This window comes from Ostrea edulis, chromosome 5 (genome assembly GCF_947568905.1).
Source record: "Ostrea edulis chromosome 5, xbOstEdul1.1, whole genome shotgun sequence".
Classification (NCBI taxonomy): domain Eukaryota; kingdom Metazoa; phylum Mollusca; class Bivalvia; order Ostreida; family Ostreidae; genus Ostrea; species Ostrea edulis.
The window spans coordinates 39,576,387-39,590,937 of NC_079168.1; the positions used below are offsets into that span (position 1 = coordinate 39,576,387).

The window sequence follows — 14,551 nt, forward strand, 5'->3', positions numbered from 1 at the left end:
TTTGTTCCCTGCCATTTTTAGTAGAGAGGCGGTTAAACGGATACACTTGCCGGTGCCAAAATAGCACAACTGGTAGAGAACCTGACTACATATTCAGGGGGTTCAGGGTTCGAATCCCGGTCTGGTTCATTACATTTTTTACCATTCTATTACATTTGGTGCCGTAGACCAGCCCATTGAACTGACAGGTGAAAATGCCTGCCTGGAGATAAAGATTCTGGGTGATCGCCTTCCAGGGAGGAATGCGGCGGTCAAATGGGTTCGATCACAGATGGCCAGATAGCTCAGTAGATACAGCAGCTGGCTAAACATTCAAGGGACCAGGGTTCAGAATTCCAGTTCCGATCCGTTGTACTTTCTCCCTGTTATGTATATATGCATGGTTGTTTGTTTTATTTCATTTGGATTCCATTTACTCAAAATGTAAATAACAACTATTTCATCACATACATGAATTAACTTTAATCAAAAGCAATGACACAGTGATGTATGCATAACATACTATAAGACAAACAAAATGTGTTTGTGAAACACTGATGCCCCCGGATTACAACAAAGTGAAACTGTAAGACATTGTAGTTTTTTTTTTAATTTCCAAAAGTATGTCAGTCAATGTCAAGTTCACCAAATCTAGTATCATTGGAAAGGTCTTCTCTCAAAAAATGCACATGCTTAATATAAAAATAGTACCTCTTTTTAAGGCTTATATTTAATTTTATTAAAAGTAGGCCAAAGGTCAATTTATAGGTCATCAGGTGAAATATTTTTTGTGTCAATGGAAAGGTCTTACCACAAGGAATACACATATTAAATATGACAGCTTTACCTCTTATGGTGTAAAAGATATGACAGGTTAAAGTTTTTTTGCCACAGACAGACGGACAGGCAAAAAAGTGTATACCCCCGAATCTTTGATTCTGGCGGAGTAAAAACTGAATGTGATAAATGTCTTGGATCATGGCGTAGTTGATTTTACAATATAATAGTAATTTCCTTAAAATTATAACATACTCTACCCTAATAATCTAACAAATCTCAAGCAGCATGACAAATGATTGCATTTGAAAAGATCTCCAGGTTGATTCCTCTTAGTATTGTAAATATTGAATTGAAAAACGAATTCATTCAAAGCAAAACGATAAGTCATCTTCAAAACAATTTTATCTTCTTTGGCTTCTGTATGTCTGTTCCTGAAATGAAAGTAAAAGCCAGTGATGATCATGTATGTATACACCTTCACAAATACATGTTATATTGATTGGATTGAAATTGTGAAGAAATATTATATCCTTCTTTGTCTCACCATGTACACCGTCTGAGGATGTTGTGCACGCTGCTGTTGCAAGCTTGCTTCTTGTGGTTGTCTTGGTAGGTTGATCCTTTCGGATGATCTCTGCCTATCAACTGGAAGTGGTACTGGTGGGTTTAATTCTTTAGATACTTTCTCAAACACGTACTTGGAAAACTTCAGTAAACCAGCTTGAAGTGTGTATTGTAAGATCAGAGCACCAAATCCTCTGTACAGCCCCGATATACCCTCTTCCATGACAATGCTACGGAAGCAGTCAAAGAATCCTTCGTAATTTGTGCTGATGGGTATCACGTCTACACCTGTGTCCAAATTGTCAATTATTGTCCTAGTACCTTGTAAGTACAAACGATGAAGCACGGTCTCCACAGGAAATAGTAAAACATCCGCCAGAAGGTTACCAGCGAAATTAGCCATCACCTCCGGGAAGTATTTGTTGTACAGCGACTCCTCTTGCTCCTTTCCGTCAACAGATGTGGACTTATTCTTCAACAGAAAACACAAGTTATACAGCAGTTTTATTTAGAATCTATATTCTATACAAAAATCACAAGTTACACATCAGCTTTTAATTAACAGAAATCACAAGTTACACATCAGCTTTAACAGAAAACACAAGTTACACATCAGCTTTAACAGAAATCACAAGTTTTACATTAGCTTTAACAGAAATCACAAGTTATACAGCAGTTTTAATCAGAAGTCAATTTTATATTCTATCACATTATTCTATCATTTCAGTTGTAGAGCCATATTTGATTGCTTTGGGGACAAGATAAAAAATATGCTGTCTGACAAAAATTATAGTCACATGATTTTAACAAAGAACCCACCCCCTTGAAACTAAATATATGTTGATCCAAGTCAATTACCCAGTACAATACTTATAACACTCATATACCATTTCATACAAACAAAAGAGTACACATAATATTTAAATATCACTTTATATGAACATTTAAAAAGTTAATATTGTGTAATCAAATGACAGAAACTTGGGGAGTTTGCAGCCCCCACCCCTTTCCAACTACTTCAATTTACATTTTTATACAATACGGATCCTTTAAGGTAGTGATTGCAAGGCATCACGTGGTTTATTCATGTAGTATCTAAAAAGAGACTATTTCGTTTCCGATTCCGGAATACGTCAAGCGCTTAAGCATCAGTAATAATGACAGACGATGGAAACAGACATGTCAGCCATAACCAGACACAGGGTAAAGTGAAAATATGTTTAGAATTATACGAATAAAATACAATACAAATGAAAAACCCCTTATGTTTTAATTATCTTTTTTAAAAAAAATAGTCATTAGGCCCTAAGTCTCCATGATACAATTGTACCCCCCTCCCCTGTTAATTTTCAGTCTTACAGCACGTAAATTTAATTCACAAACCACTAAGCCTATTAAAATCATAATATATAATGCTATGAATTTCATAACATGTAGGCCTATATTGTGTTAGTGCACATACATCTAAAATGCTACTATGTAACGTGGATGTTAAGAGAAATCGAAAAGTGTGTATTCTGAAAAGAACCACTTGCTGTTAATATCTTTTTCTCAATTAGTTCAGTTATTTCTTATAATATAAAAAGTAAGAAAGTTTTGTTGTTTGATAATCGCTTGGTTTGAAAAGAGAAAAAAAAAAGACATTGCAGGTATCAACGTCACAATGCAGTTTACATCGGATGGGTTACATTTCCCGCGTTTTTAACATACGCTTACAGAGCATGAATATACAAGTAATTTCAAATAGAAAGTAATAAAAACATCTCCAAAGCAACAGTGCTATCATTCTATGTAGAATAAATTCACTAATTAACATCAAAACATTTTCATAGTTTTAATATAAGTTGAAATAAATACAATGTACATGTAAGATGCATATCTATTGTAATTATCACCTGCAGCATTTATGTAAGGAGGGGGAGTGGGTAACTATAGTGATCATAGTGCCATAGTAAACCTGAAAACCAATATTGATACTTTCAGGAAAAATTCCTCCTAACATCTGTTAAAACATATTTAAAAATAAAAAAATTAATTGGTCATTTATTCCTCAGGGGGTGAAAATATGTCTGCTTTTGTGAATAATTGCCTTCTACAAATTGCGAAATTGCTCATAAGCAGCCCTGCTTCTACTTCATATTAAAATAAATGGACATATTAATACAAATCATATATTATTTAAGGCTTTAACTTCAATTTCATATAAAATTTGTAGCCCTTACCCCTTTTGTATCATTTTTAAACATCACCTGAAATACCTGTACCATTTATTACGGAAAGTCAACAAGAGGGGTTACTATGACAACCGTAGCGTCACAATTTCCGTGAAAATCCTATATGATACTTTCATAATGAGTTACAGATACTGTCAACTACAAAATATGTAAAAATCAAAAAAATTCGTAGATTCTTTAATTTTCAATGACCCATGCAATCACTACCTTAATCTTGCTCCTAAGAAAATTAGTCTATTTACATTGAAATGTGTTGCATGTAAAAGCATTGTGACATCATTATATATTATCACATTGTGACATCATTATATTTTATTACATTGTATGATCTTGCAGATTTAAAATTTACACAATCAGCATGATTTAGAGCCAGCTTAGACTGCCTGGATTAAACTGACCAGGATTTAAGTTAATCCAGATCGCATTCACACCACTCATCCCAAAAATGGATTAATGAAATCCACTACAATTTGAAGAGGAACTCACGTTAATGCTTAGCAAAATTAAACAATTATAAAAATCTGTAAATATTACAATGTTCTACCATCCATTTGAAAATTTTAGGAAAAAATTTATCTTTGATATGATTAGATTGAGTTATTTCTCTTTATCCTTGAGGCAGCGTATCGAAGAGTGTTAAATAGATTAATGATACTTGCTACAAACTTTTTTTCAACAAAAAAAATAAGGTAAAATTGGAATTTATGTTTTTATAAGTCCAAAACAGTGGGGAAATTTGTATAGAGTTATATAGGAGGGATAATATATCACGACTTTTTAACATCATAGAAAATTCACAAGTGCCTTATTTATTATTTTCAATAGGAATTTTAGAAACCAAAAATACATATCAAACAATGCCATGCATCCATTGTTGTTTTTGTTGGTATTTCTTTCGAGGTTTGTATAAGTAAAATGAAGTCAATTTACTGCATGGAATGTCATTTCTTCTCATGATTTCTCAATGAAAATGCCAAAAGAGTGAGGACAATTGATACAAAGCTCTATAGGGAGGGGTAATATCTTTCAACTTTTGAACATCATAGAAAATTTTCAAGTCCCTTACTTTTTAAGAATTTGATACTTTTACTTGTTACAACCAAACTAAGCCAATATATATATATATATATATATATATATATATATATATATATAAAACTCTAAATACTTTGTAGAAATATTTTGACCGTGTTACCGGTCTTCTTCAATCGTGTTACAAGACTGAAGACGACCGGTAACACGGTTGAAATATTTCTACAAAGTGTTCAGAGTTTTTTTCTATATTTTACTTCCAAAAAAGAGACTTTTATATATATTTATGTATATATATCAACCTATGCATCCAATTTTTATTTGTGTCCAGTGTCCTAAGTTAGTGTGAATTCCTCCTACCCAAGTTAGCTGGATAAATAATTATGCTTGTTCACATATTGCTTGGTGGTCCACTCTTCACCATCTTATACCTCATAACATGGTTTGTTATCAACTTCACTCCTTACATAAGCAAGTAGAAACTACCTCTTAAAATGATCAATCAAACAGCAAACTTTTGCACCAAACTTAGAATAAAATTTCCCCCTCACACAAACATTTTACTACAGTCTAAGTCGTATTTCTAGCGAGACCCATATTTAGCGATTTGTCCATAAATTATAGGTATATATATTTAACACGAGCTAATTTTAGCAACTTTATAATTCCAAGAAAGATAGTTATTACCTCCGATACAGAATAAATATTAGCGATATTCAATTTCAGCGACCTCAACACTGTTGCTAATAATGCCAAAATTAAATCTTCACTAAAAATTCTACTTAAATGGCATTAAGAGTCATAAAACTACAAATGGCAGATGAATTCTGAATTCCTATAATTTGACTACAATGACAGATATCCTAACTACACATTTCTTTCCTTACCCTCATTTCTTGCTCCCTCTGTTTGAAGGTAGACAACATGGTTGCTCTGGCCACCTGTATAATGACATACTGTGACACGCCCATCACTGCTGTAGGTAATACGAGAGTGTAGATGGGGAGGAGTCGAGTTGTCTGCGGCATGCCCCACCCCATCAATCGATTCAGACCCTCCTTGATGAAATCAAAGGGCCCTGGCTTTTCACTAGAGATATCGGCCTGTGGTATACAAATAACACAGACAATATCAGAGTCTCATGTCTTAAGCTTCAGTATTCTACACAAATTACATGTACTGTCAAGAAATGATGTTCTTCAACTAAAATTCTGAACATGTGACATCATATTGGTACATTTAATATTTTTACATACATGGCTGATTAAAAATGATTAAACCTTACCTGAATAGTTTCTATGAAACTAGTTGCAAGGAAGGGAGTTGCCATTAAGTATGATAATCTGAAAATTCAATCATTCTTTTTTCAGAACATATTCAACAACAAAAAAATAATAATTGTAAATAATTGCACCTTTCAATTCAAAATCATTTTAAATTCAGAGAATAACTAGAAATATACTCTTAGGACATGAATGCCCCGTCCAATGTGACATTTGTATGGCGATATGAAAATAAGGGGCCCATGGGCCACATTGCTCATTTCAGTCCCCTTGGCCCATATTTAAAAATGTTCCCTATAATTATTCACATGTAAAATTTTAATCCCCTATTGTGGCTCCAAACTACCCCCAGAGATCTATCAAATCGATCCTACTGGCATCCTTACCCTTTCAGCAGCAAATGTTCTAGATGTTTCCTAGGTGAACTGTGTCTTGTGATCTCTCTGTAACCAATGAAAAGTTATAACCCCAAACATAAATTTATCCATTTTGTTTTTCTTGTTGTATTTTGAATCTAGTAACTCTAGTAACTAGCATAAAGTGTGATAATGGTGTAGCTGTGTGATAATGACTTACTTTGGTAATGGTGTAAGTTCACTGAGGACTGTCTCAGTGACCATTAGAATGCCTTTGGACATTAGTACGCTGACAAACCCTTTTGACAAGGAAGACATGCCCTAAATAAATCAAAATGTGGTATACATGTATTTATATAAATAAAAACTTACTAAGTGCCTGTCTCATCATGTACATACATGTGGAAAAATTCACGTAGTCTTCATTAATAATATGTATCTTTTTATTTTCCCTACACATTTATCATCCTCTCACAATGGAATTGGAGGGATGTAGCAGTGAGTATGAGAGTGTTTGCATCACACTGATATAAAATTCATCCGGTTTGATGCCGCCCTTTTAAATAAGCCAAAGGAATATATTTACCTGGTGTCGCTGTAGATGTACTAGAACTGTGACTAGAGTGAAAGGTGTACTGTGGTACCATATCCCACGATGATGCACCTGTCACATGAAATTACAGAGACAGCATTCAGGGGGAAGCTATATACTAATTACTGGCGACATAATTATGACTTGAAATGAAAAGGGAAAACATTACATGTATATGCAGTCATCCACAAATAAGTAAATACATAGACACATGTATATTTGTCCATTCACATCTGAAGACAGAACATATTTGTCTCATTTTGAAAATATTGGGTGTGTGAAGAAAATAATCATGGATCTTTTAATTCACGGAAAAGAATATGAGCTCTTACGTATTACCAAAGAATGCAATATCTGTATACAAAATCACAAAATTTCACTAAACATCTACAATCCTGCAGTAAACATGGATTTAATTTTTTTCTCATTTAGAAACTAAACTTTATTCTATTCCTCAAATCAATTAACATTTCTGTTCCAAAATTTTATATTTAATTTCTTTATTAAGATGGCTCCATTCTCAAGCAACTTTGCCTTAATATGAGTTCAAACTAGGGAACTGTAATTAACTTAATCAACATTAAGATAATCTCAGTTTTGTTACAAAGATTGATAAAAAGTACATAAAAACTGGTTAAAATGACAAATTTTAATGTTAACAATTTGAAACACTTCCTCTTTATAAATACATACAATTTAATTGTGGATATAAGGGAAATTACAATATAATAGAAAATGTAAACTTTTTCGTAATCAAATAGTTTACTAGATTTTTTATTGTATGCGATAAATAAAATTCCTACAAAAGACATTTTCTATCATGCACAAAGTGTAATAAATTAAATATTTTTTTTGCAAAAGAAACCTATGACATCATGCAAGGATAGAGTTAATAAACCAATCATATTATGGAAAGGTTTTTGAAAACATATTGTCCTTGTGTAATCTGCAATACATTACATTCTAATTTGCATCTAATCTATTTTAAAGTATAAATTATATTTCTATATTTAGCAAAAAAATATCACAGCAACAAATAGATAGAGGATATTCAATGTTTTGTTGGATATATATTTAATATATTTTCACAAATGCGAAGCACAGGTGAAAATACATATCAAAAAATCCTGTCTCACGAGTCAAATAAATTCTATGTCCAACAAAAAAATCATTGAAAATTCTGTTTATTACATTTTCTTCAGGACATTAGGTTTTAATCTATATATCTTTGAAAAAATTCCCTCTCTCAAAGTGTGCATATATTCTATTCATATAACTAAGATCATTACGAAGAACTCGAGGACAGATCAAACTATTCTGTCTTTGAGCATATGAATTTCACCATTCTTAACCTAGCACTCAGCATTCCGTGATTTTAGCAATCAACATAAGATCAGATACGTTACTTTTCCCGCCCCTCACACAGACACTGTCTTACCTGGCATTGTCTTCTGAGGACTATGAAGGGGTGGGACAATACATGTTCAGCAAATATACTACTGCAAAGAAAATACAATATGAATATTTAACAAAATGTGCATCATTTTCCAATACATTGAAGAGAGAGTGTTGAAAATATTTACATATGACCAATGGTTTTGCCTTTCCTATCTTTACAAATACTAATGATAGCCATTTCCTTATGAATGTGATGCAGTTGTGAACTATGCATGCATGATAAATATAGTACACCTATTTTAATGACTGGGAATTCTGATAGAAATGAAAGTAGAATATAAATATAAAGAAATAAATTTGATTTTTAGAAATACATGAGGGTATGAACTGTAATGCTTTATGCCGACATACTTTTCATGAAGCGCTAATGCACTTCATGAAGTATGCCAATGTGAAGAATTGCAGTTCATGCCATCATGTATTTTCAAAAATGAAATTTATTTCTTAAATGATAGCCACTACTTACCTTGTAACTCCGATTACGTAACCAGTGGCAGCTTGCAATTGATCTGAAACATAAAAAATTCAGATTTACTGATCAATACCAGTCATTCAATCAAATTTCCTTGATAAGATACTGTAGTCCACCTTCTTGCAATTACAAAGGAAATACCTGTAATTTGTCTGATCATTACAAGGTAATTTTTTTTTTTTTTTAGAAATATCACAATACGAACTGCTTTGATTACACAGTCCATAATTAATTATTCAGAGTTGTTAATTTTCATTTCTTTAAAAATTTAAGGAAAATATTTTTATAGTTTTTCTAAGTAAATAAAAACCCACATTTGTACAGTACTACTCGGTAACTAAATGCTCCGATAAGTAGTTGGTTAACCTGGGGCATGTTAAGATCTCAAGTATTGACTAAATATGATTATTAATGAATTAAACAGACTGAACAATTTCAAATGATTAAAAAGATGTGCTGTAACCATGGTAACATGCAGGACTTATATTTAACCAGGTTCCATAAACAGAGAATATAAAAAATTATTTATCAAAATGATATATAGGGAATTTATATCCATCTTCTCACTTGTACAGTTGTAAACTGGGTATTAGTTTACTAGAGATGCAATAGCCACCGTCAAATCAGCATTGACAAATGAGCTAGGAATTAATTATTCCCATTGTAATGTATATATATTATTACTACAGTAACTTGATCCGAAGAGTTGGATCACGTCGAGTTGACAGGCGCGGATCATCAGATCACACGAGATGCGAAGCGTCGAGTTTGATCTGATGATCCGCGCCTGTCAACGAGACGTGATCCAACTCTTCGGATCAAGTTACTGTAGTAATGATAAATTTATTATATACCCCCTTCTGCATTTTAAATCCACATTTCTATGATAATAAATGTAATCCAAACTGTCAAAAACACAGACATACCATGAAATTATGTTTTGTGTACGCAGTTTCTTTTGTGACGCGGTCAATATTTTCCACAAATAACGTTGCGTTGATGCATTGTGACGTCATTGTGACGGCATCATTTTCAGAGGATACTGATACGGAATCAGAAAACCACAGTGTGGTGATCCGGAAAACCGGATCACACTCTGTCAAATCCACAGTATCAGAGAACGATACATTGATGGGTACATAATAAAATGTTGTATTCTGCTTGATGTTTATGTCTTTTTTTGTTTGAGTTTTGCATTCTTGATTTATGAAATATGTTATGAAATATCTATGCTTGCGGCTTGATGTATTTTATGTTTTAGTTTCATTGTATCATGATGAAGTCTGTTGTCACAATCAAAAGCTTTCTGTTTCGTTAATGCTCATTTAAATGCCACAAATCTAGTGCATTGGCCTATCAATGAAGTTCAACGTAGATTCAAATACAAATCAGTTGCATTATAATACTGTACTGACATTTTGAATCATAATATCTACTCATAAAAATCTAAAATATAATTTCATCATGAATTCTGATGAAATACATAAATACTACCTTATGGAATTAGATCTATTCCAAAATTTGACTTAAGTCTTTCTCAGTGTGAGGTCATCACAAAGCCAGGTCAAGGAACAATGGTACTTATACTGAGCAAAGCTCGGACGGACCAAAGGCCCGTCCATGAAGCAAGGCTCTAGTAACACGTATGTAAAAGAAAAAACCAAGAAAATCAGCAAATGAATAGAGATAATCTCTATACATACATTCACTAAAAATTTTGAGATCCATATGGGCGCCAGCCACCATTTTGTTTTGTTCCTTAGTTGCTTCAGAACTACAGTTATTCGTGTTTTAATTTTGAATGCCAAAATTACAAGACTGACGTGCAATTTGTAATTCAAACACCCAGTTTCTTAAAATTGAATGGCATAATTATTATTGTTGCAGTTTGTAGCCAATCATCTAATAGAAAAACAGTAATACGACAAAATAGATGAATGAGTTCATGAATTTCTTGAAATAAAAATATATGATATATAGCTACGCTTACTTTTTATACAACTTTGGATTTCTTGGTTAATTTTGTTTAGTTTTAACTATCTTTTAAATTGCAAACAAGATGTATTGTTGTTGTTATTGTTTGATTTGATAGAGAGAAAAAGTTGAGACTAAATGTGACGTTACAATGCACGGTTTACGTACGCTGGCATTATATTCCCCACGTTAAATGAATAGGCAGATCCTGTACTTATCCTCATATATCCCCCCTTTAATATTTAGATGTTACTGGGCGTTTGGCACAAGAGGGACTTCATAAGTAATATATATTTCTAAATGAATTATAATTTACCGTACTTAACGGAATTATGATTATCACTTGGGACATGCCAATGACCATTTCATGCTTCGCGCGATCCAACGGACACACCATATATATATTATTTTGTAGACATCAACATTTGCAATGTGGAAGACACTATAAGAGTAGTACAGCTCTCGTAAATTTGCTTGAGTGAGTAATAACTACATTTATATGTATCAATAAATGTCAGATCCATAGGTGTTAGCTTATAAATATAATTCATGTTACAAAATCATCATAGTCAGTAAGCTATTGTTACTCTATTTCTACATGTCTGCTTTAAACAAATAAACAGGTCCAGTCCAAAGACTATTTTTACCTATGTAGCTACTTATAGCTACCTAGGTAGTTAAACCTACTCCAAGTACATGTAGCTATTTTTGCCTACTTTTTCCTTTACTTGCATTTCGTGGCCAAACGCAGGAACTGCACAATATGGTGTGTACCAAATTTCTTGATTCACTTACACTGACGATGAATAGGTACCACAAAAATATTGGACAAAAAAATGATTACTTTCTAACCTTTCAAATTTGCATCAACAACTGCACCCAGTTCCATTTTCTAGGAGCTTAGGATCAAAGCTGCATGATCATGATGAAAAGTCTAGAATGTCTTACAAATCTGTATTAATTTCAAAGTTTACCTTCATGAATTTTTACATTAAAGGTTTTTAAGGGCAATTTTTTCATACATTTCCTCTACATTCTCCACCCTCAGAAAGTATTCAAATTTACACTCTGAATTTTGCCGTGCACATGCACAACATGATATATAAGACGATTGACCTGTTTAAAACATGCGCCTTAATTATTAGAGGGCGAAGCCCTCTCACGGCCCAAAGGGCCGTGAGAGCGGAGCTCTCCCTATATGTAACACGTATATACATGTTTAAAAGGAAAATATAGGAAATTAATGAAAAATTAAACCATACCTATGGAACTTGAAAAGTTTGGTACCAATGGCGTCGATTCAAATATTAGCGCGTGGACATGTATTCCTCCATTTTGAATCTCGTCTACCCTAGTTAACGTCGTTCTGAGATGTTACACATAAAATCCGTAAACGCATGTAAATCTTATTTTCTTAATCACATATAATCACTCCACAATTAATGCCTTGTTTTTTGTTGTGGTTCAAACGCTACGTTTGTAAATTTGCTAAATAACGACACTGAATATGACAACACAATGTACTGTTTACATCAATTGCGTTATATTTCCCGCGTTCAATATATAGGCGGATCAAATGTCCAAAATTAGGATGCTTTGGTACAGCTCCGTCCGCATGCTAACTTCGGGTTGTTTTTGTCCTGTTTTGGATATAGATAATAATGCCAAAACTTTTTTGCTTCGCCCTCAAACACGGTCACGCAGTAAAACATATTATTTATTTATATTTTTAAAAACAGGTAAAAGTAGGTAGATATAGCTACTTTAATTAGGTTTAAATATCTACGTAGCTATTAATAGCTACGTAGGTAGTAATTGTCTTTGGACTGGACCTGATAAAGATTATTTGATTTGATTGAACTTACAGCTGCTAGCTGATGATTACATACTGCTTCCTGTTTACATCATGTATAAATGAATAAAGTCAATTAGATTGTTATTTTCCAACATTAAAGGTCAATTAGATTGTTATTTTCCAACATTATTATTTTCGCACTTGCAATCACCAGACCCATACTCCACAAGACATACCTGAAGGTTGGACCTCGTTGGTACCTTGTATGTTCATATTTTCCAATGACCCAAAGTAATCCTGGTTATCTTGGGTCCACTGTAAACCTGAAGAACTCGCTCGTTCCGATTTTTCCTCTTCATATTGTCTTGGAATATTTCTGTCACCCATAGTCAAAGTTGATAGTCATACATTACTTATTATAGCCTTTCTATTCGTTCCCTCTAGGCCTACAGTACATGTACTAGCCGCAACCGGCCTGTCCTCCAACTGTCATTTTCCCGGAAGTAAGATATGCACAAAACCGTGCATGGTAATATTAGATAATTCCGGACTTATAGTTATTGATGCGATATCGGTTTAAACATTAGGCCAGGCCACCATCCAGGGGCTTGGTCTTCAGATATTGACGTTTTGTATTTTTTTGTTCCCGAATAATAAATTAAATAGATAAAATCCACCACCAAAATCCGTTTTTATTCGTTGTTTCCAAAAGTGTATCACACGAAAGGGGGCACATTTAAGTAGCAAGAAAGGAAATATACAGCATTCGTGATGTTCATCTGTTACAGTCAAAACATTTGACGACTCACAGTGCGACGGGCAGATCCTAACTCAGATCTATGGTAAGCTTATCGACGAGCACGCGTGGGAACTTTTTTTTTTTTTCCAGCGCGGACACATAGGGCCTATACTTGAAATAATTCTTTATTCCGAAAGACATACGTAACATCTTATAGCATTATAACAAATTTGAACATGCATATATGTAACTCACGATGCGTTGATAGAAATAAAACAACAGCGTAAATCCTTCTTAAAAGTTCGTGTTATATTTCATCCATGTAAGTCCATTAACTTGCACAGTTAATTGCACAATAAATAGTATAAATTGAAATGCCCTGTAACAAACAGAAAGCCGCATATCAAATGACATGAAAATGTACATCACGTCAAATACATCTATATATTTTATACATATTATATATACATATATTGTATCATTTGAAACTTAGCATAAAGTTGTATCAAATGATATTCAAGCACTTTAATCACAATTTTATAAAAGTGATCCATCGAACTTATTTATATTTAATAAGTGAGAAAAATAAGATTAAAAACAAACTATTTATATTATTGCTTTAGTTGACTTTTATATTGCTTAAACAGTCTAAATAGTATTACTTACCAAAGTTATGGACTTTAGACTTGATATTTATCAAATGCAAAGCTGTAATCTATATATCAAAGCTTCTTTGATGCAACATGATGGCGAAATAGCTCCAACTATAACTATTTAACTCAAGCGTCTGAACACTTCAAACACACTGGACAATATGAAAAAAATCCAACCCTGGTCTAAAGTCACATGACTATAAAAGGCGCCAAACGATCACCAAACTTTTGGCGGGAAAATACTAATTACATCAAATTGGAAATTAAATAAAATCAAAGCTGCTTGCCATTGTTTTGGCATAAGTTTCTAGTATAACTTTATTATGCAATTTTATCAATTGCAAATTCAATTCTTTTTAATCATAAAACTTAAAAGTTATTTACAAAATTTTCACACTGCTACACATAATAATTACAACAGAACTGCATTTTTATATACATCTACTCTTGATTAAACTGTAGTATTTTATATCTTCCTCTAAATCTTATGCCTTCGTATCTGTATATTCTTGCATGAAGTGTTTTATTTTTCTTTTGATCTGTGATATGTCTGTGTATAAGTTTGTTAACCTGTGATATGGTCTGTGTATATTATGTGTGTACATGTATGCTACAAAATGTCTGTGTCTTTGATATATGT

At 32.9% G+C, this 14,551-nt stretch overlaps 1 protein-coding gene across 1 annotated transcript; it reads right to left on the minus strand.

Moving 5' to 3' along the window:
* Positions 1-442: 442 nt before the first annotated feature.
* On the minus strand, positions 443-13,051 carry LOC125650550 (mitochondrial outer membrane protein SLC25A46-like). Its single transcript, XM_048878923.2, has 10 exons — positions 12,756-13,051; positions 8,745-8,787; positions 8,259-8,319; positions 6,815-6,892; positions 6,449-6,549; positions 6,259-6,315; positions 5,875-5,932; positions 5,477-5,692; positions 1,304-1,795; positions 443-1,190 (listed from the first exon to the last, which is right to left on the minus strand). Exons 1-10 carry the CDS (start codon positions 12,904-12,906, stop codon positions 1,161-1,163), a joined length of 1,287 nt encoding a protein of 428 aa, XP_048734880.2. The 5' UTR covers positions 12,907-13,051; the 3' UTR covers positions 443-1,160.
* Positions 13,052-14,551: the final 1,500 nt, after the last annotated feature.